Source organism: Triturus cristatus, chromosome 1_2, assembly GCF_964204655.1.
Source record: "Triturus cristatus chromosome 1_2, aTriCri1.1, whole genome shotgun sequence".
NCBI lineage: Eukaryota > Metazoa > Chordata > Amphibia > Caudata > Salamandridae > Triturus > Triturus cristatus.
In genome coordinates, this window is record NC_140580.1 from 1,100,186,082 (window position 1) to 1,100,210,073 (window position 23,992).

At 44.0% G+C, this 23,992-nt stretch overlaps 1 protein-coding gene across 3 annotated transcripts in view; it reads left to right on the top strand.

Annotated features, from left to right (window-relative positions):
- GARNL3 (GTPase activating Rap/RanGAP domain like 3) overlaps positions 1-23,992 on the top strand; it is a 949,195-nt gene that overhangs the window by 261,193 nt on the left and 664,010 nt on the right. Inside the window, exon 2 of one of the 3 annotated variants that reach the window (XM_085613709.1) lies at positions 7,455-7,475. The exons of the other annotated variants lie outside the window; for them this stretch is intronic. Coding sequence (XP_085469835.1) covers positions 7,455-7,475 — 21 coding nt within the window. The remainder of the gene's footprint in view (positions 1-7,454; positions 7,476-23,992) is intronic. 3 annotated transcript variants of the gene reach the window in all.

Consider the following 23,992-nt stretch of genomic DNA (forward strand, 5'->3'; position numbering starts at 1 on the left):
AACGTATTGATGAAATATAAAATATTTTGTCTGAAGTATTTTATGTTGAGAAAAGTTTGCATGCCAACTCACTGTTTAAATTAGAATTGAAATAATCACAGTTCATATGTTGAACAGATACAAAGGTAAAGAGCTTAGACCGGCGTACTTAACAATATAAGCAATTCATGGTCCAAGAGGTATCCTTTCATTGCAATGCTTAATTGATTCCAGCCTCTTTGGTCCTAAATAGAAACACTCCCCTTTTGTATGGAATGTACAGATTACTTTAAAGCACTTTTTACTAGCTGCATGGCTTCAATCGAGTTAATAGATATAGATACAGAAAGACGAAACAGAAACAAAGACAAGAATAAAATACCATGTATAATTCGTCATGGAAAAATCTCCTTAAAATGTATTTCCAACTTCAATAAAAAAAAATAAAAGTTAATTTGACATTACTAGTTTCTAACATTTAGGAAATTTTCTTTCAAATTTTTCGGAGGCCTTTTTCTAAATATTAGTTCAGTGTCAGGAATAGCAGATTGAGAAATGTAGGTGTGTGTAACATTTCATTTACGCCGTCGTAATATTGTGTAATTTCTAGCATCCGCTTGACGATTGTTATGCAAAATGCCTGAGATTGTGCAATTACTCCACATCACGTAACCAAAACTTCATTTGGGTAAAAATTCTAACATGTGAGCACAAGATAATGGAAACAAACTGAACTCCAGCAGCTGTTAATCGCGCTTCGTGCAATTTTGCACTGCTTTTTTCACAGCCAAAATTGCCCTCACATAAACAACAAGGCCTGATTCAGCTCTAATAAATAATGCAAAACACTGAAGCTTGCATTTTGCATAATACCATATAGGTTTGGGTATTTTTGGGTAGTTTCCTGTAATTTTCACAAAGGAAAGTGCTTGCATTTTTTCTTGGTCTAGGGCAATTATGGTTGTCTTTCCATTAGGACTCTATGCACCACCAAAGTGAAGCTTAATTTGTTATAAGTGTCATCACTGCCCAGAGCCAGGTTTACGAACACAGCATCCAGCATCTCTTTGGGCTGTTTGTAGCTGGACCAGCATCAGTGAACTTTCAGCAATGGAAAGGCCCCGGAAGGTGGGCCCTGGATCTTTGGTCCTCGACCTAGGTGAGCACAGCAGGCCAAGAAGCACAACAAATGCACACTCGTGTTTGCAAGCAGGATGAGATGCTTTTCTGTTTGGTGGTTGTATGAATATTAAATAATAATAATTCCAGATTTATAAAGAGCGACTTATCACCGCTAAGGGTATCCAGGCACTGGGGGCCATCAAGGAGATTAAGTGAGCTATTGCCCAGAGTCACATGATGCTGAGCTGAGCTGCCGCCGGTGATCGAGCATGACCCCGCACTCCGGAGTCAGCAGCTCTGGCCACTGCCCCACACCTCTGCCTCTATCAATGGACATGCTCACAATACACAGGTCCAGTGCTCCTTTATTTATATGTGTATTGATTTTTCATGAAGCATCAGTTGTTCCAGCAATGTGTTTGGAGCATTGTCTGGTTGATGATAGGACTTTTGCATTGCGGCAGAAAAGATCACACCAGAGAACAGCCCTGCAAACGAAGCCCTGCACTACGGTCTGAAGTTCACCTTAACAGCAGTAATGCGCCGCACATCTGCATCCTCTGCTGCGGTTAAGGTTGTTGACATTTTGAATATATTTTCTATGTCACATTACAATAGAAGTTGCAAATATCACCGCATTTGAGGACACATGCTAACGGAACAAAGGGGCATATTATCAAGGACGGCGTTAAAAATTTTCGCTGGTTTAGCGGCAGAAACTGCCGCTAAAGCGGCGATAATGGGCTTGATAATATGCCCTTGAGAATTCCAATAGAAGTCCATGTTCTGGTGTCAACATGGGCTTCTATTGGTATTCTGAAGGGCATATTGTCAAGCCCATTATAGCTGCTTTAGCGGCAGTTTTCTGCCGCTAAACCGGCGATAATTTTAATGCCGTCCTTGATAATATGCCCCAAAGTATTTTATAGGGGAGGGATTGGCAAGCCCTCTCCAAGCCTTCTTCAGACCCGAGGGACTCCATTTCAAGTAGATGATATATTACCTAAAGGGGAGGGAGTGTACAGCCCCCCTCCCAGGCCCATTCCGGGCTACAGGGACACATCTCCCATGGCTGATTCATTTCATAAGGGGAGGGGGCATGAGGGCTCCAGGACCCCATCCCATCAGACTTTTTTTCAAACCATTAGGCCTCATTCACAGAGATGAACTTAGACGTTTGTTCGAAACATAGACCAAATGTCTAACTTAACAACTTTGAGAATTCACAAAGGGCATTTAAGAATACTATCTTTATGTCCGCACTCGGAGCGGAGATCCAGCCCGTGTGCAGACACAAAAAAAGTACTGGAAAATACCCTTTCTGAATTCCCAAAGTGGTAAACTTAGATGGTTGGTCTAAGTTAAGACCAAACATTTTCGTTTACCTTTGTAAATCGGGCCCATAGAGAGTCACTGTTAGATCTGACTTCCTTGGCATGGTTTGCCCCCAAACGTTTTGCCTTTCCTGCTGGTTATTTATCTCTCAAGTTGTCTGCTGTTACCCTGGTGTTGTACAATGACTAGCAGTCCCCTGTGAATACCTGTTTCTCATTCTGTGGGGATCCAGCATGCCTAGCAGTCGCTTGTGCATACTAATCTCTTGAGGTAACAGTTCTTGCCCAGATGTTGAAGCATGCATAGCAGTCCCTTCTGATACCTGTCTCACATGATATCTGTTCTTGCAAAGGTGTCTCAGCATAACTACAAGTCACTCTTGTATACCAATCTCTCATGGTATCTCGTCTTGTCCTGGACAACCCGCAGGCCTAGCAGTCCTTCTATATGTTTACATGTAAATTGTCTTACTTTTTATTTCCTTTATTTTGTATCCCCTCCCTGGGGCACGACATTCCTGAACCAGGATCAGACTTCCTTTGGCGAGACGTAACCAAAGTCATGGCCAAGGGTCCAAGATTGGAGGGAAACAACGATGTAACAGAGTCTATGACATGGTCCTGCCGTTCGCTTAACACGACAGGCATTTCTGACATTAAACTTTCCATTACTTGTATTTTTTTAATTAGTTATGGCAATTTAATTAACCATATTTTAATGAATCAGGTAACTGTTCGCTTGGTTATCAAGGAGAATGGGATGGCCCTTCAATTTTGTGGTGATTTAGTAATGGTTTTAAGTAACTATACAATAAACTTTACTTACTTACTACGTCCTGCCAGTCCAGCAGTGCTGTTGGAGCTAGTCCGACACCATGCTGCACCCCCCACTCACCAACATTTGTGCCCTCTCACCCCTTCTTCCCTCATACCTTCTCCCAACCACTTTGCGACACTCTCCCTGAAGTGGTGTCCAGTTAACACTAAGCAGCATGAGCCATTTACTCCATGCGTGAATGCATTAGTGTGTTTGTGCGTACAATTGCTGTACAGTCAGAAGGAACCATAGCCCATATGTGATTGGGTGTGTTTGTGTGTGTGTTGGTGTGGGTGTGTGTGAGAGGGAGAGAGAGTATTGTGCACCTGTGTGAGTGTGTCGCATGCCTCTGGGTGCCTGCATACATGTGCGTGTGTGCCTGCATACGTCTTTTGTGTGTGTGTGTGTGTGAATGTTGGTAAGATCACATTAGAACAGAATAGTATCTATACATGTACAACACTTTTCTCCCTTTTAATGTTGAATGTTTTGTAAAGGGCCTATCTGTGATATATTTCAACACTAAGCCACATTTTTCCATTGCAATCATCACATTAATGATAATGGTAGTAATAGTAGTAGCAACAACAGTAATAAAAATAATATTAATAATGAAATCATTAGTAGTAGTAGTTGTATTTCTAAAACCGTAATTATATAAATATTCATATTCCTGTTTATTATTATTAGTGCTGTTATTGTTCTCAGTGTAACTAATATTAGTATGATTTGTATTGCTATTTTTATATTGCTATTATTATTAATATAATTATCCCATGCCTGACGGCATCTCATACCGCCATTGCTGTCATGCTCTACAACAACAGGTGAATGCCCGTCTTAATATTAAGGCTTACCCAGATGTCTTGAAGGAGGAGTTGTTCTTCTTGATGGTCACGTAGAAAGAGAGGATATCATAGAAGTTTTGTCTCCTCTACATAAAGCTCCGCCCCCCATCGTGCACTATATGGAGCGTGTGATGACAAAACCATGGATTTATAGGGGCACGCACTCCTGCTCTGAGCATGAATCCTCACGCTGGTACCCTTTCAAAATCCACACACCCTTAAATAAATTCAGTTGGGAACTTTAGCTGGCCTTCTGGTATCATTGACTTTGATAATTTAGATGCTATTTGTTACTCACCTTCATGTGACGCTTTCATTATCTTTGTTAGCTCTCATTCTCAAACAACCATCAAGAGCAGATGCTACTTGCCCAAAGTCCCTATATCCTCCGATTGGAAACACATACTCTACCCTAACACATGCACATGGAAATTCCCTCAATTTCTCACTTATTTTTCTCGCCTTGACACACTTGCTCCCTTTTGTCTTCCACCCTCACCTCTGCCCATTACAAGTTCAATGACATTAAACAACCCACCTCTCCCATTCTCATCACCGAAGTCCAATTAACTTCATTAGCTCTTAAAAGTACTTCCCGGCTTTAATTAATCAAATTCACAGCACGCGTGTTCTGTGGTTGAACACCACTTCTTTTGTTTTATTATTTCAATGAAACTCTGCTATCTGCAGTGAATCTCAGCATCCCTGATTCACTTTGACTTCTGTCACCCAACAGCCATTTAACTCACAATATCTGTTTCCTAAAAGCATGGATTTTTTAACCAATCCAAAATCCTCAGAGCCTGGAACTTCTCAAAGCCTACAACAGACCATCAGTGCCCTAACTTAGAAGTATATGCTGAGAAATCTTCATATATTTAAAATCTCATTACTTTCCTAAAATCTCATTTCCAACAACTAGAGCAACCTATTATTTCTTCTTCCCCACTCCATAGTCACTCATAATGGAATCTAGCATCTGGGAAACGACCTTTACATCGCGGGGATTACACCGCACTGCAATTACAAAGCGGTCTTTACAACGACCCCGTTGTTACCACGCAATGCCATTACTACGCAAGTCATTACATCGACTTACACTAGAAGGCGCACTAACATTAGTAATAGTATGGTTTACTATTCCAACACCTTCCCTTCTGTTGCGTAGGCTGGAGTTGGAATTATAAATTATACATTTCTAATGTCAGCCCGCCATCTACTGCAAGTTGATGTAATGACTTGCGTAGTAATGGCATTGCGTGGTAACAACGCGGTCGTTATAACAACCGAGTTTTAATGCCACGTGATGTAATGACTTGTGTAGTAACAAGTCCTATTCCTAGCATCTCTACCACTGACTTCACATTCTCCTACTTGCAAAAATATCTACAAGAGATCACCCAAACTAATCTCTTCTCTGCCTAGCTCCCTCCTACACCTACCTAGTCCCCTCCCCATGTCAACTGACTTGCCTCATTCTCTTAATGCTCACTTTTAGAGCCAACTCCACACACACTGTTGTCAGCTCTAGACCCTGCTGGAATCACTTGATTGATTGATTGATGTGAAACTTATATAGCGCAACTGTCGCCCTACGGGCATCCTGGCGCTTTAGACTGGAGAAACATACCAAGGGGACAGTGGGAGAATCAAGGGAAGGGCGCAGGTTTAGACTTTGGGATACAGCCAGGACTTGACCCACACTGGTTCATGTCCAATATCTCTACACGCTTGTTCTTAGCCTCCTGGTCACCTGTTGATGTTCCTCAAGGGTTAATGTAATTCTTTTCTCACTTGCCAAGCACATCACCAATTTACTATTAACTGTACTCCCCATATGCCTGCACCAAGAGGGAATGTATTACTTTGATGGGTGATAGATCTACTCTAGATGTCGATTCTATTCTCATTTACAGCTTCCGTCCATGACTCATGCAATGTGTATATGTGGGCTGAGGGAGCATTGCATGTTGCAGTCACAAAGCCTGTGTTTTCTGAACATCTTAGGCATTTCACCAATATGATGCAGGGATGCAATATGCCGGCACCGAAAGAGCCTGCTGTGCTCGACGCATTACGAATCATAATTAGTATGGGCAATAACAGGGACTCTCCTTCCGGACTGAAATTCGCATTGACAAGTGCCAATGGTTTGTGGCCACAAGTCTCTTTCCAAATCATTGAGAAATGGCTGACTCCAAGGTGCAGTGGTAACAGGTTTGAAAAGGTGATGGACTTGACAGGAGTCAGTTTCCCTGTTCGGTGTTGGACGTTTTAAGGGGGAACACTGACTGGTCCTAGTGACTATTGCCCCCCTCCAATATATTGCCAAATAATAAAGAATCTTTGTAAAGCAGCTCCTGTCCAGTTAATGAACATATACAAATATTTCCCATTCTGGAATGCAAATGCCTTTACACAGGTCTGCTGTTCCATGCAGGCCACCATCCTTGCATTCAAAGCCAGTTGTTGGGTTCACAAATCCCCACCTGTCTATCTAATATTAATTAGATACGCGATTCTACCACCTTCAGCAAATGGGTAATTTGTGAGTTGCCCTCTTTGTATATAGGTCACGTTGCTAATTGCACACCTGTTCGCAAACAATTTGGTGTGCAATTTGCCCAAACTGGTTTGTGAGCAGATATTAGTACACTGAACTCATGATTCCCTAAACCTATTACAAATGGATGGAGGGGGTTTAACGTGTTCCTAGTGGTCTGCTGTTTAATGTCTGCAGGCCATGAAGGGTTAATATAGTCGCAGACTGTGCTGGAGTCCAGGCCATGCTGAGTCTTTCTAACTTGTCACTCATTCACAGCTGCCTGTGCCCTGGTCTCCTCAGGAGCCCTGCACACCCTTGAGTGTCTTCAGAAGGGATGCCACGAGCTCGTGTTTCTGTACCTAATATCCATTTGAGCGCTGACAGTAAAATACATGAATATATAGGGGGCTCGAGTGAAGACAGAGGCCATGCTGTGACGCACAGAGCGGATAATGCGTGGTGCTGCCTTGAACGAAAGTCTCTCTCTGTTTTTTTCATAACCTGTCAGAACTGTCAACTCAATGTGTCAAAATATTGAAGACTTTCCTGAAAGTGCACGGTGCGTGCCCACACCAGAGCCCTTTTTTCTGTTTGCTCATTGTAGTTGCCTGTGAAAGGCCCGCACCTCAGTGGCACGGATGCCTCTGCATGTGGGAAATGTATGTCAGCTATTTTCATGTACAGTGCAAAGTGTAATATTCTTTCTCTTGTAAACACGTGTGCTAATAATAATGGGTCTTTCATGAAAGAATAATCCTTCTTGTGTTTTGTGTCTTTCTTTTATTGCTGCCTTTTCCCTGAAACTTCAGAGCCACTGCATTCCATGAAAGGTACAGTTCTGTGTTTTTACTTTCCAAATCGAGTGCATTTTAAGCATAAAATTCGTCGAAAATATTATTGACAATTTGCGCAAGGCCACTCTTTCCATCAGTAATGTATCTGAGACCCCCAGTTCTGGACAAATGTTGATCTTTCTGCACTGTAATCAAAAGAGCGCACTTTAATTCTGATCAAACCTACGTAACATCTGTTTGTTGAGGCCTTGTGGTCCTGATGCGTGTATCCCTGAGATTGCCCTGGGTAGCGGAAATTCACACTTCAAAAGAAGCAGCCAAACCGTCATCTTCTGTTCTTGGACCAGTGTCTGTTCGGGCATAGCAAAGGAGAGTGAGGCAAAGTGTAAGCTTCAAGGCGCTAACGGTGTCCTTGTGCCAGGTCGTGGGGTGGAATATTCCTATCATCCCACGGATGGCAAGAATCCTAGAATTGAATAAGCAATTTGGAAGGATATCTAGTGCTCCAGTGAAAAGAGAACTTTACTTGCAGAGATCTACGCATAATCTCAGGAGGCCATTTTCATGTCTTTTTGCAGTTTCGAGGCACCACCACTAGGTGACACCCTAAAGATGCTGTTTTATTTATATTACTTTGTGGTAAAACCACCCCCTCCCCTAAGGCATTTTATATGGGATGGTAGCAGTTGTTTAGTGATACAGATATCAGTCGACTGCAACACTACACTCTCTTCTAAAAATCCATAATACCAGGTTTAAAATGTAATGCAGCGATATTGCAATTAATGCGGTGTCATATGGAAGTACCCTGCCAGTGGTACCGCTGATTCCTAGTATACAGACGTATGCTCTAATTGGCTAATATTTCCAAAACAAAATCAGAAACGTCACCATGCATGTTTTCACCTAAGATTTATGTGGATTTCAGACTTTCAAATAATTTTCAAATATTTGCTGGTGTAATCCTCGGATTCTGCAACTGTCTCAGCATCCCAGTATTTAAATGAATACACGTCTAAGCATAGGCAAATGTAGCAAGATGTGCAACGTTGTAGGTCACAAGTGCATTTGCATTCTTTGCATTTTTGTTTATTTATGCCTAGGGATGTGTTTTCCTCCAACTCTAAATACCCCACATCTGCAACCATGTTCAGGATTTTAAACTAGCTTTGAAAGGGTTTGTGCATACCAAAATGGTTTGCTCACTACTAATTTAAATGTAAAATTCTGCCATCCTTGTGTAGTGTGTTCATTTTAGGATCATATCTTAGGACACAAGTGGCAATCCTGATCTAATTATGGCCATCAAGGTCCCCAAAACAAGCTGGTCAGAGTGGCCTTCCATGCAAGTCCTGGTTTTCTGGTGTTTCCAGGCCCAGAGTTATCTTCTATTCAAACTTGAGACCCGATAATTACCCCGAGACATATGAGAAGTTGGATGTAGGGTGGGCCGGTTCTGCGCCTCACGATAGTTCCCCCCATAGTTCAGCTTGGGCTTGGAGGAAGCTGAAAAAGTTCCCCCATTTGAAGTAAAAGGAACTCTGTCCTGGGGCAACCCCAGCTCAATCCACCGCTATCCGCCCACATGTGCGAGGGAAAAAAGGCTCCTACAATATTTACCATCTGTCTCAAGCAGCACGTGGATGTGGGCCTATTATTTTCCTCTGAATCGGGTAAAATGAGTGGAAGTGGTCCTGGTAGTCTGGGTTTGCAAGCCATGCAGCATTTTGCAGAAAGTAGCTCAGAACCCCCGATTGTAAATTCCGGTCCCAGTATTTCCCAGTATTTAAGAGTTAACGGCGAACTCATAATGTAGGGTCAATATGGGAAATTGGGGGTGTTGAAAAGAAGGGGAGATATAGCACCAGTCAGAGACATTTCTACCACATAACAGCATTTAGGACCTGAACTATCATGAGTGCAGCACTTCAGTTCAATCCAATACCTTTATTTGGCTCAATAGAGCCATACAAGTGCACAGTGCAACTACAAACAATGGGGCATATTATCAAGCACGGCGTTAACATTATCGCCGCTTTAGCAGCAGGAAACTGCAGCTAAAGCGGCGATAATGGGCCGGATAATATGCCGCAGAGAATTCCAATAGAAGCCCATGTAGACACCAAAACATGGGCTTCTATTGGAATTCCCAAGGACATATTATCAAGCCCATTATTGCCGCTTTATCGGCAGAAAACTGCCGCTAAAGCGGCGATAATTTTAACTCCGTTTCTTTTTAAAATGCCCCCATACGTGTTAAAACAGTGAAGGGCAGATTTACAAGCCTCTTGCGCTACTTTTGCGTCACTTTTAACATGTGAAAAGTGGCGTAAAAGTGGCGCAAGGGGCTTGTAAATCGGCCCCTGCGTGTCTAAGAACATTGATTATCGCTAGACACCCTAAAGCAGTGTAGAGGTTGTTGTGGTACCAGTTCCCAGGGTTTTGAGGGACCCACTGCGCCCCATCGGGGGATAGATCCATTACTACCAGATCTCTAAACCGATCGGTTGTTCCGTCTTTAAAGGCCGCATGGTCACTCAGTAAACTCCAGATTGCATTGGCCCGTGCTCTTTCTTCATCCATTCCACTATTGAGGTGCGTTGCTACAGCAGCTGCTCGGTATGTGCTCGGTATGGTGCGTTTCCCCAAAGGGAACGGTGCTGCCTTATGTGAAGGCGCTCATCGCAAGGATTTCAAAGTTGTGGCTCTACGAAACCCAGCACAGGGGAAGGCAGGCTTGGAAGGAATTGAATAACCTCACGCACTGCGCATGACATAAAAAATGCTGGCACATTTGATTGAAATTTGAATTTAAGATGGTCTTACTTACGCCCTATAAAGTAAGCCATCAAGGTGCATTGTTTAAAGCGGTGATATTGTATCATCTCACAACATGCCTTGTAGCCCAGCTCTCTCTTCCACCCCAGCGAGGTTTGCGCTATAGCTTCTGATGCATACATGCTTACTGGATGGATGCACTTTTCTCAGATGAAGTTAATCGCCATAAATTATAAATCGTGGGGCAGATTTACAAGCCCCTTGCACCACTTTTGCGTCACTTTTCCCATGTTAAAAGTGACGTAAAAGTGGCGCCAGGGGCTTGTAAATCTGCCCCCGTGTGTTTATGTAGCGCCCATCTGTCAATTACTGGGCCTTTCAGCACATTTCCGAAAGCGCCTCCAGGAAGAGCGCTAGCTTCCAATGGCTGCGGGTGAAGTCTGGGTGCAGCCCCGAGGCACCGCCATTCTGCTTCCAGCTCTGTTTCTGCTCCGTGTGGCCTGACTCCACCGCTGCTGGGACAGATGGAAAATGGAGGGAGCGGAGCCAAGCGCGGCCTGCGTCGGCTGCCAAGTGCAGGAGCGCGTGCCTTTAAATGTCAAGGAACCACCGGGGCTCAGATGGGCGCCAGCTGCTCCTTCACCAAAGCGAAACATTGGAAAGGTCGCGGCTATAGATAGACGTGACCAGGGCAGCGCGAGAGCTCTGATCAGTCCGAGAATTTGTACCTTAGCCAGCGCTCCTGCCACGGTCCGTGGCGCTATATAAAACAGCGTCCGTTAATGAATGTGCTTTGCAAAAAAGATCTTTCTCATCTTTCGCGCCCCCAGCGTGGGGCCAGTAGCGTTGCAAGGATACCACAGGCCCTGGTTTAAGCACGAGTGGCCCCTTTGACTGATAATGGGTAGTAGATACAGCAATTATCATGGTTCAATACTCCCCCCCGCCCAGGAGTTTGGAACCTGGTGCCACTGCACCTGCTGCACCAATGGCAGCTATGCCCATGTGTGGGGTGAGCTGTGCCCCTATGCTCTCAGTAGGTTTAGCACATAGTGGGGGTGATACGAGAAGGCGGGCTAACCTAAGACACCAACAGTTCTAGTAATTGCACTGGAGTGCTATTGGCCACTCCCTCTTACATGTACCCACACCTCCTGTGCATTCAGAGGCCACCCTAAAATGCTTAGACGCCTTTTATAACTAAAAATCAAAATATAAATCTGAAAGTGTCTGTCTCTCTAGTGATGTTGGTGAGGCAGCTAATGTGACTCTCCCCCATCCATGTCCCCTCCTCTTGCCCACTCGCCCCGATAATATAACATTATCGTCTCCACACATCAGCCTATGTTATTTATTATTTTATTTTTTTTAAATAATACTCTAAAGAGATAAGTACCCATTTTCAGCTGCTTTTTAGTGGCTTGGCGGCTGCAAATTCATGAACGTGGCACAACTATAATGTCCAAGGATGCCTTGATTCCAGGTTTGCCAGACGGAGCTGGTGCTGTGGCTCTGGATGGGCCAGTGAAGCGCCAGGAGCGGGCGATGACCAGTCCATGAAGAGTTGGATAGCACTATGACCAAATCCGTGTGATACCGCCCAATGAAGAGTAGTGGGTTACTGACGAATCGATGAATATTTATTCATAAGCTGTCACTTTCGCAAATGTCAGTGGCCATTCCTAGATATCGGACTAAGTAGCGATCTGCAAGGAAGACAGGTTTAGAATGTGTCTGATTGACAGGAAGATGGATGAGGTGGCCTGGGTGGAGTTTTAACACACAGCTATGAGCCAGTCTGATGAGGTGGGACTTCAGCCCCTCACAGAACTTAGAGCAACGCTTCTTACTGTCTCAGGTACATGTGGAGGAAGTTCTGGTAAAAGGAGTCTTGTGTATGGAGGGAAGAGCAGCCATAACATGTACATCTGGCTGCGTGGAAGATGTGTTTGTTTAGAGGATGGGAGTTAAGATTCCTCAATTACTGATATGGTTGAGAGACTTCAGCAGGATAATCGGAGTTGCAAACACAGAGGACGTGATTCACAAAGGGCCTTCGTACTCGGGCGGGGTCTCCACAATGAGATTGTGAGTCAGGTCCTAAGAGCCTTGTTGGTGCAGTAGATGGTTCTGGACTGTGCACTTTCCTTGATTAAACACTAGTCGTGAGTTTTCAAAGGTGGACATGGGGTAGAAGCGTATCAACTGCTATGGAACCACACTAATACCCTTGCATGTGGCGTGTTGGTGGAATAGGCTCTAAGTCACAAAATCAACACTAGGCATAATGTGCCTCCAGCACTGTAGACCAAATGAGGTGAGCAGAAGGTTGTTATCATATGTTGTGGCTGGAGAGGGTCTTGGGAGATTGAGAGACCTGCAAATATGGAATTTTAGTTAGAGAAGCTCACTCTTGACCAGTCTGAATAGTCGCATTGACACCACCAGAGTCGTACATCAGAGATTTTGATCCAAAACCACTTTAACCTCACTCCTACAGAGTCTTACTCTTACCCTTGAGAGCTCCAGTGGAGCCCTGGTGAAACCCCAGCAGACACGAGTTTACCTTTGGAGTGCGAGCACTCAAACATCTGAATGGCCAGAGGCAGAATTCTAGAGGACACTTCTGAGATGAATGCCAGAGTTTGATGAGAAATAGTCATAACCCTGCTCTCTGCCGGGGCCTGGTCCAAAACTCCTAGTCACGTATAGAGTGGATAAGAATAGAAATACGCACCCAAGGGAATGAAGAGAGATTGTGGAAGACAGACGGAAGACTCTGGAGGAACACAGGGCTGAATGAAAAGAGACGATTGAGGCACACAGACAGGAGGACATTGAAAAGAGAGAGTTCGGTATGAGACAAAGGGGTAACACAGAGGGTTCAAGAATAATCATCCCAGTACTGTGTCTACAACAAGGTGTAAATCTCTAGCAGCACAGCATAGATGGCACCAACGTGGATCAAAGTCTGACGTTTACAGCTAACAAGGCACAAGGCAGCTTAAAGGAAGCTGAGAAACTACAGAAATGACAGCCATTACCTAGATCACAACAAGGAGGATGTGGTGTGCAGGAAGGGCAGAACCAGCCTATGTGCTGATTGTGGGGTCTCTTGGGATAGATGAAGAGAGGCAGGGAATCTGGATATCCATAACAAACACCACACTACCACTGTTTTGTCACAGCGGTCGCAGGCTATATGGTGTGCAGAAGAGGTCAGATATGTCCTTTGCAGAGGGTGCTCATTAGTGAGGGACAATTCATTGGAAGCGTGCAGTCAGTGGTACTGAAAAGAAACCTGCAAACACGTACATCATTTTGGCATCTGCAGCAAAAATAAAAATAAAGGGAGCAACGGGAGTAGACTGTGACAGGGAAAGGGGGAGAACCATCAAGGGTGGCATGGTTGCTAAAGAGTTTCTTGCATGCCTGTTGTCAAGCTGCAGCGGACCCAGCGCCTCCATGGAGTAAGTGGATGTTCACCAGAGCAACTATCACTTTAATACAATTTTAGAATATAAAATACATTCTACCTAAGGTCTGCTACATTTGTTTGAAAAGACATGGACATTTATGCCCGAGGTCATCCCCACTTATAAGATTTGAACGTAGGCCTCTCGCTGCTGCTTCATAGGTATGAGCACACATTGGCCTATACGAGAAAGAAGAGGCCTCAGGGGCTGACGAGTGGAACATCTGTGATGCATTGGCAGGGGCGATGCTTTTAACAACTGCTCAGCATTTTTAGGGCTTGCCTGAGGCAGCGCATGCACTGTCTCTTGAGAGAACTTAAACTTAACAAGCATTTGCAATGCAATATGTCTCACATTTGGGAGTGTTAGAGCTATTGGCATTGTAAATGATAATGTATTTTATCTACGTGTTTGCCTTTGGGACCTTATAAGGGTTTAGCCATGTAGCACATTATCCATAACTTCTGAAAACTGCAAGGGAGATCCTTTGTTGATATTTGTCCCTTCTGGATGAAGTGAAGCACGCTGCAGTTCCACTGCTGGTCCCTAGATGGAGTGTTAAGTGGGGCACTGCAGCCGCAAATCTTTAATATAACATTTCACCTTTGGAGGATGACAATTTAAAACGTGTATTTAAAGTTGAATAAATGTGAGGTAATTGGCGCTCTTCAACACCATCAGTAGCAATAGTTACTCTTCTTTTCTGTTAGGGTGCTTCTGTAAGGAGGCTACGCAGGCAAACTACCTTGGGGTTTGAAATCACTGCGTGGTCTGGTCGAATTATATATATAATATATATAAGGAATGTGCTGAGCATTATAAACACAGCTACAGTCCTAACGAACAGAAGTCACATTGTTGCCGTGTTGAAGTAGTGTCCCTAAATGTCTGTGCCACAGGGTGAGCCGGGGGTGCTGTGGATGGGTAGAACAGACTGCGATGCTAGCCCCAGACACAAAACAAAGGCCACGAAGGGGTGCGCTATACTAAATGAAAATTGAAATATGACTTCCAGCTCTGTTGGCCGTATTGAAATGTACTATTGTGTACTAAAACGGAATCATTCATTTTATTGAAAATATATTATAGTGAAGAAGCATCAAAGACACAAGCGTAGTTGACATACTCAATATAAGGATAGAACTGGAGTAGACAAAGCGTGCTCAGCGTACGAAGATATCCCTTTAAAGAGGCTGCAATGGCACCATTCCACTGATAGATGTCTCTTCTGAAAGCTGCAAGGGAGACTCTTCGCCACTAGGCGTCCCTTCTGGATGAAGTAAAGCACACTGCAATATCACTGCTGTTTCCTAGATGGAGTGTTAAGTGGAACACAGCAGCCGCAAATCATTAATATATTTCACCTTTGGATATGAAAATCGAAAACATGCATTTAAAGTGGAATACATGTGAGGCCAATGGTACTCTTCAAAACCATCAGAAGCAACAGTTACACATCTTTTCTGTTCGGGTGCTTCTGTAAAGGAGCTATTCAGGAAAATGCCATTGGGGTTAGAAATCACACCATGGTCTCGTCGAATTATATGTATAATATATATATAAGGAATTTGCTGAGCATTATAAACACAGCACACAGTCCTACTAAACATTAGTCACGTTGGTGTCATGTTAAATTACTGTACTTAAACGTCTGTGCCCAGAGTGAGGCGTTGGTACTGTGGATGGTTAGAAGAAACTGAGACTGAGTGTATCAAACGTGGACGAGTGTGATTTAACTGCCTGCGCTCCCTCATCCGTCTCGTATCTCAAACCGTGGCTCTCGGTGATTGGTAATTGGCTGGCTCATGGCCCCATCTGGATTCTCAATCAGACAGTAAGACGGACAACACACATAATACGCAGATGGATGGACGACTTTAGCCCCAGACACAAAAGTTAAGCTATGAAGGGGTGCGCTATAATGAAATGAAACTTGAATTATGACTTCCAACTCAGATAGCCGTATTGAAATGTACAGTTTCTAATAAAACTGATTCATTCATATTATTAAAAAGATAATATAGTGAAGGAGCAGCAAAGGCGGCTGCACATTGAGTTCAGGCAAGAAAAAACAAAGTAGTCCCCAGAAAAAAGACATCAAGATTGAAAGCGCAAGGAGACAGTACTTGGCATGTGCTCTGTGGCAGGAAAGTTGAAACACAAAGGATGGGAAAGAGGAAGGATTGCCCAGTAGCAAGCAAGGATTTCTGAAGGACACTGGCACAGACAAATAAAAAGCAATGCCAAGCAATGGGCCGAGTTTAACTCCACAAACCATTTACAACAGGTCACTAAGCACCAGCGCAAGTGCTGTCTAGGCTCGACCTAAAAAGGTCTGTCATGACTAAACATTACTTACCATTAATTGGCTTCATCGTCACTCTCATTTTTCAATTCTTTTCATTGGTCAGCGGCAGCTGATTTCATTTTACCAGTCTCACTACAGACAGGTTTAGGGGGGTTTTGGCCTAATCTTCTTTAGTTTCAGCACACACACACCTCACTTGTTTGTTAACTAACGTGCCTCACCTATACATAATCCGTTGGCTTTGTTGATGTTTTTTAGCGATGTTGTACAGTAGCCCACCTATTTTATAGCATGGTTAAGCATAAATAAAAAAAGCTCTATGATGAAGTCAATGGTGGCTATGTTATAACACGTTTTAAAATTACTTTCAGCCATGCTGCTTGCCACCTGCTCTGCTGTACATCATGGCTAAAAACATTGACAACGCCACTGGATTTTGCATAGGCCAGACCTAATGGCTTTCCCAATGCTTGTTACTTTCACATATCCTGCCAGGCAACTCAACACCTTTGAAGCAGCTGTTTGACTTCTGTGATCCTAAGGTCTAATAACCCGTCTTCTTCTTCCAGTCTTGGTCATTGCTCATCGTGACGACTCACGGATTTTAATTCAGACTCTACTGCAAACTGAAATCAAACTTTAGCTTTATTTTGACAATTATTAGTCCCTCACTATTCACCATAAGTTTATATATTATTTACATAGTCCCATGGTATTATTTTTATTACTTTTTCTGGTGTAAATTCACTTAGTTACATTTGATTTGAGATAATTTCAGTATATCTTAAGTCTATTTTTCTTTTCTAACTTATTGCACATGTTACACACAAGAAAGCCTTGTTGTGAGCCTGGTTAAGTCTGAGGGTCAGATTGTTTGGGCCTTGTGGGAGGAGCTCAGTCACCGTACACATCAGGACACTGGCCTCTCTTCCCCATAGCCTATCTTCATGATTCTCTGTTTCCATCTTAGGGAAAGGTCTTCCATTGCTGTAGACTTTACACCAGTAGTAACTGGCCATATCCCTAATTGTCTCTGGTACAATATTCACACAAATATGACCAAGACTCAAATAGAAAGCGGCAAGCAATCATTGGACAAAAATACTTAGTTATTCTGTAATGTGGCCATAACGGTGGCTAGGCATGATGTGATCCAGAAATGGAGCAACGTTAGGGTTCCAAGGGTGGAGGACTGGGAAGTCAACTTGGACTGCTGTGTGAGAGCTGAGGAACAAATCTACAAGGCGCAGGCCTGTCCAACCATGTCTGAAAGAATCTGGGGTGCGTGGGGACCCAGTGCAAATACATGGACTGGTATTTTGAGGAGTGTAGGGGGTCTGTTGCATTGAATGCCCCGTGGTGGTGTTTCCCTGGATGACGATGATAACAAAGGAATGGATAACTAGCTATGGACCAAAGGTGATGCGGATCATGACTCTGAGCAAGAGAACAATGCACAATACTGGGAACAAAGCTTTTAATTTGGCTGCGTATGTCTCTTCCTAGTTTTTGGGGGTGAGAAGAAGGGGGGAACGTTTGAGGGGTGTTTGGTTGGAAGTCTTATTTGAAACTCTATAAAATATATATATTAAAAAAAAGACTCAAACAGAAACACAACAGATAATCAAGTGCACAGCGGCCATGATGTGGTACAATATTATCAAGTCCAATCACCTCTTTCCTACCTAGCAAACCATCCTATGGACTGTTTTTCAATAAAGGATACAATTCAAGACTATTGCACACCCTTCTCAATTCCCTAATCCTGGCACTCGGCCTCCATGCTAATATGATATATACCCGCTCTGCGTGAATCCATATGTTATCCCCATGCCAAGCCATGTTTCCTCCGTTCGGAGAGGTTGACCCGGCAACCTTGTGCTAACAGCGATTCTTCTTTGCCCCCATTAATGAGTTTATAAATCAAGACGATCCTAGGATCAGGTGTCCTATGTTTACCTCTGACCGGGGCAACCACATTCACGTTCAATATTGATGGAAATCAGGTGCCCCTGGGGTTAGTGTTTACTTCCCACCTACCCCATCCACATCTCTAAATATAGATTTGATTAATGTATAAAAGCACCATGAGTTTTGTTTTTTTAATTTCATTTAGGTTTTAGATGTTCTAAAAGATTCTCAATTTTTCAACTGCTCAGTAGGCGTATTCGTTCCTGCCATGGTACATTTGTTTGCAATGAGATGTGAATTATTTGCAGGAGTCTGTATTGTGTTTGGAGATACCTCACGCATTTCATTAAATGGTTCTTTTCACTTCGCCCTCTCATTCTCTTACTCTATTGAAAATATCTTGTGCTATTTATCTTTGAAACAGCAGATACATTGCACTGTAAAAAAGGTTTTACATATATCACAAGTAACGAAAAATTGAGAACGCATTCTGAGGTCTTGGACAGTTACACATTGTTACAGAAACGTTGATTGTGTTCACACTAGTGGAGAAGTGTGGCTCACTGGTTAGAGGAGGCAGACCTGGAAGCAGAGGTCAGCCCGGGACCAGGGTTCAATTCCTGGCTTGGCTGGGTCTTGAGTCCATAAATGTCCATGGACTCGATAATTCTCGCTCCAGTGCATACTCAATTCATGGGTTCACACTCTGCGACTCTGGGCAATAGCTTGCTTAATCTCCACATGGGCCCCTCGCGGCGGGATGCCTGGCTTTCACCTTGCGGCTGCCCTGCCGGGTTATCTCACAGGGGAATACCAGGACGGGTTCCCTAAGCAAGCGCTTAGAGACCGCTTGGTGATTTGCGCTATATAAATTCCTGCACATTCACATTCACACTTGTGGGATGAGGTCTTGGTAATTCACAGATGTACAGTGGAAAACATCTGCTGACCTACACTTACAGAGACCCACGCCTCAACTGGAGCTGTGAATTGCCCCAACCAATCACCCACACCCGCGGGCATGCCACAGAAAGCCAGTCACAGCCCAATCCCATACCCACTCCAGTAGTGAAACAAAACAAGAGGCACCTGGAATCTCCTTTCTGATTGGCTACTCCACCCACCGTCTACCTGCATCCCAAGTATTCCCTGGCACTGACCGGTGGACACTGCTCCACCCTTAATGGCACAAGACTACGGAGCACAATCCATGGTGGCCATCAGGAAGAAAGTGAAAATGCCTTTCTCTCGTCTTTTACTAGAGAGTGTTCAGCGGTTGGGGGCTAGACTATCCTTATTCATTCGTTCACGCATTCATTCATGAATATCAGTGTGTCAGAGTTTATCAGTTTCACTTGCCACTCACTCAGCTAGGGAGTCACTCAGTCAAGGTGTGTCACTGTTCATCACAAAGGGCAGCTGAAGATCATCATGTCAGTCTGTTTTGGGGAAAGGTTTCAGCCAAATAGTTCCCATCCCCCCTGCTGTCTAGCTCACAGGTGCTGCTTCAGGTGCAGCCACACAGCAGCCTGCACGGCTGAATATTTCACTCCACCACCACCTCCCCTGTAATTAGATGTACATTTATTCAAATGTATGGCTCAGAACAGCAACTTATGAATACTGAAGACATCTTATCTGACTCTAATAACAGAACCACAGGCACACAGGAGACCTTGGAAGGGCAGTACAGGGCAGAGGCAGTGCTTTAAATGGGCAGACAAGGTCCTGTACTAAGTACCTGCACTTCTTTCATTTGAACGGGAGAGTACCTGCACTTCTTTCATTTGACCGGGAGAGCACCTGCACTTCTCATCTCTGCTGCAATACATTTAATGAGAGTATCGGAACTCCTCAAGAGCAAATAGGTACTGTAAATAGTGAGTGCCTGCGCTTCTATATTTGTATTTAACGCACTGGTCAGAGGCTTTTGAGGGCCAGCTCCAGCCTTGGTGGTGTCCAATGTGGCACCCTTTGCTGGTGTCCCCCACGCCCCCCCCCCCACACCTCCTTTTCCACTGATTCACTACAATATGAACTTGATAATATTAACAGGAAAATAACTCTGGTGGTCAACACACTTGCCGGAGAGATCTGTGTTGTGTCTAGTAACAGTTTTCACTTATCATAAAGATGCACAGAGGGATAACTTGCCCACTGTTAAGCATATGCAACATCTGGGTCACAGATTTTTATTTTTTGTAGATAGCTCAATGGGTAACTGCAATTCTCGCAGAGATCATTTTGAAATTTGCAGTTTACAAGTTACAATCCTAATCAGGGTTTAATTTGAGCCAGTGCTTTCCGTTGCTCGGCACAGGCACTTGTCAACACTAGTGCTTGTGGCAGTCCGCCACAAGGTGGCACTGTCTGGCCAATTTGGAGATGACCGCAACAACAGTTAATTATTCATCCAATATACATTGAAAATGACTATTACCTGCCGCCCAAGCCATTGTTATAGCTTTGGGTGCCTAAAATAGTCAGAATTTTCAGACTTGTAGGAATGTGATGATTAGTAGATGTGTTGTTACTATCACTGGCAGCATGGCAGGGGCAATGTGTGGTGCGAGCTGCAGTGGCCTCCTGACGAGAGCCCTGGCACTTATTGTTTTTACAAATTAAGCACTGATTCCTAATACAGTACAGTGAGCTATGAAGTTTATTGTTTATTTCCTCAATGTTTTTTTATTCTAAGGATGCTAAAAGGGTTTATTTGGTTAATAAGAAAGTTTTAAACGAGCAGATTACCCTAACCACTGCATTACATTCTAAATTCTGTGTTTGTCTCAACCAAGCACTCTTAACATATAATTTCTACCAGTGCGGTTGATATGTGACTCCTACACCTTGTAACCCTCATCGTTTTATGCAACATTTCCTTTAGCTTGTTTTACACACTTGTTTGATTCGTTGTCTCTGCATTAAATGTATGTGACGTAGAAGCGCTTGGACACCAGACACTGGGATGAGTAGCTGTATAAAATAAATTAAAAATAAAGTGCTGAAATCGGGATTGGTTTAATTACTCATTAAAGATGCATCTGACATTCATATAGTCAAAAACATGTCTCCAACTCAGCTTCTCTGATGCCCTTGAGAAGTGGTAACACGCTGAATGCCTGTACTTCCCTCCACTGCATTGGCAGCTAGGTTCCAAGCTCCAGATAGGTCCCTGCCAGGATGAGACCCCAACAAAAAGGAAATCTGGTGGTCCTATGTGCTGGCTCCAGATGGAAATGAAAAGAAGAAAGTGCACTCCCTCGTCCACCACAGGTTGCTGCTTTGAAAGCTCAGCAGACAACATGGGGGCGCTGCTAAAAGTGCCTGGGGTCAAAATACACGAGGACCAATTCAGCATATTTCACTAGTGATGGCCAGGATTAATTTCACTAATAGCTGCCAGATCAGGCTGGAACCCCCTCATTTCCTACGCTGGTTAGAAGTGTGTATTTCACTGCTTCATGTCTCACTTGTGAGCTGTAGATTGCGCTTCTTTTTAAAGTGCTTTGAAGGGAGAAGTGTGTCGTGAAATCTGCAGCACACATAGAAAGAGAAAATCGCCTGTATTGATGAATTTTGTGCAGGAAGGTGTCCCTTCCTGCACAACATCAATCAGCTCCGCAACGCAGGCACCCTTGCACCACGGCGCAAGGGTGTCTGTTCTGGTGCATGGCAGCCATTGTGCACCAACGTAGGAGAAAAAGACACGAATGCGCCCTATCTTATTGATATTCCTGCCCTTTTGTTTTGTCGCAGGGCAGCGCAGAAAGATTCCTTACAAAGCTGCCCTGCGCCAAACCTCTTAAATGAGACTCCAAGTGTGTTAGCACCCTTTTTAAGAGTAGCTAATTTCTGACGTTAAAAAACTGCCTCTAATGGGACTTAGTGGCAGTTTTTCTTTTTTAGCGACGTACAAGGAAATCCTTGCAAATATTGTGTGTTGTGTGTTTTGCGGGAGTTTGTATGCGGGAGCACCTACCTTGCATCTCATTTTCAGTAAGTCACGCTAACAGATGTGCCGCTATGAAAAAAGAACGTTAATGCTGAAAAAATGCTGCTAACTGGACTTTGCGGCAACTTGTAAATATGGCGATTAAAAGAAAAGCCACTATAATGCCAAAAAATCCTTATAAATATGCCCCAGGTTGTTCTGTGGGCAGGTTGTGGCTGATGGGATGTGGTTTATTATTTAAAATAGTGGTTTGTGCCTCACTTCTGTCATTCTAAGCACTGTACATCAGAGCTGTTATTTAAAGTGCTTTAAATGCAAACATGCAACTTGAAACACTGTGTAAAATATTTGTTGAAGGATGGGGCGGAAGTGGCCAAGTATTTGCTGTTGATTCAGGATGCTTGAGTACAAGCCACAATGAGCCACTGCATTAGAAGGTATAATACATGTAGTGGATACCTGGGATGGAACTGCTGTTGCCATTTACTGGAGTCTCTGGCAGTGGTGGCATGGGAGGTTGGCTACCATGACCATGAATGTCGGGGAGGGCAGAGTACAGGCTGACCTGCACACAGAGGCAGGCTAAGAGACAGAGGCTGGCCCTAAGCCAGGAGCTTGAGACTCCTTCTCCATGGACCTGGCTACATCCACTCGCATGCCTAACTCTGCCAGTTTTGGTCTACTTCTACGGACTCTCACTCATTGGAGACTCGCAGTCCAACTGGTTCTGGAATATGGGTGGTGGCTGGTGACAGGTCGGGTCTGACCGAGTCTCCATGACAAACAACGGGCAGTGCATTTGTTTGTTATTCAAGTCTCCTCTAAAGATGGGGAAGAGGAGAGCCAACTTGCCCCAGAGAAGGAAGGCAGCACAAGCCTCACAAATAAGACAATTACCAACTATCTGACTTCTGTGATGGGGCTATTAATACCGAAATAGGTCTGGAGGAGGACAGGATAGATGCAGTTAAGAGACAGCCAACTATTCCAGTCACTGAGTCGCTGGTTGTAATAACACAAGCCTCAATATGGAGCGCACAGGGATACTAGAGGGTCTATTGACTCTTTTGCAACTCTTTGTGTGGATGCAAAGAAATCATTATCTGTAGCTGGCTTACAGTATGCTATGTACAGAGAGGAAAGGATAAATGGTGAGCTGCTCATGTGTGCCTGCCGGAGCACAGAGAGTCAAGTTTTCGAATACATCCCGCAATCTTTTGGGTGTCTGATGAGTCATGAGAGTGGAGCCAACAGTGGAGTGACATCCACTCAACTCAAGTCACTGCACAATGGACTTTAACTCATTCCAATGATCGATATGCTCAAGGAACCGCAACTGTGGCCTCCAACCCCATTGTAGACATCAGTCCAAAGTGACTCTAATGAATTGACACACTTCATTCCTCTAGATTAAGCAGGGGAAATGGTCCTGATGAATGCCCTTTGGAGCGTTATAGATGGCAGAAACATGTTGCGCCGCTACATATATTGGGTTGAAGTGTCACTCTCCCTCTCATTTTTTTATCCTATCCCTCAGAGACAAGATTAAAGCAGTTTGCAAGTCCATTAGGAGGTAGTTTTATCTTCTCCTTGGCAGAGGTTCCTTTGAGTCCAGAAGTATTCTAAAGTTCTGGACCCCAACATATATATCCAACATTTACCTTTGTTTTCTTGTGGCAAAAGCCTCTCAGCTCAGTCCAAACCAGTTCTGTCCTATCTGGTCCAGCTTCTTGGCAGGAGGTGGAGACAGCATTATGCACATGAGACAGGGCCTATTCAGGTGCAGGGAAAACTCCTCCCACTACTCTAAATGCAACCCAGGTCTATTTAGCTTAGTTCTGAGTCATACAGGAAAGGCAGAAGACACCTCAACCCCCCCAGTGGCTGTCTGCAGTGAATGCACCCACCTTAGGGGTGACTCACATGTAAGAAAAGGGAAGGTTAGGGCCTAGCAAATGGGTGCACGTGCCAGGTCGACATGGCAGTAAAAACTGCGAGCAGACACTGCAGTGGCAGGTCTGAGACACCTTTTAAAGGATGCTTGTGTGGGTGGCACAATCAGTACTGCAGTCTCTCTAGCAGCGTTTGATTTACAGGCCCTGGGCACACACAGTGCACTGTACTA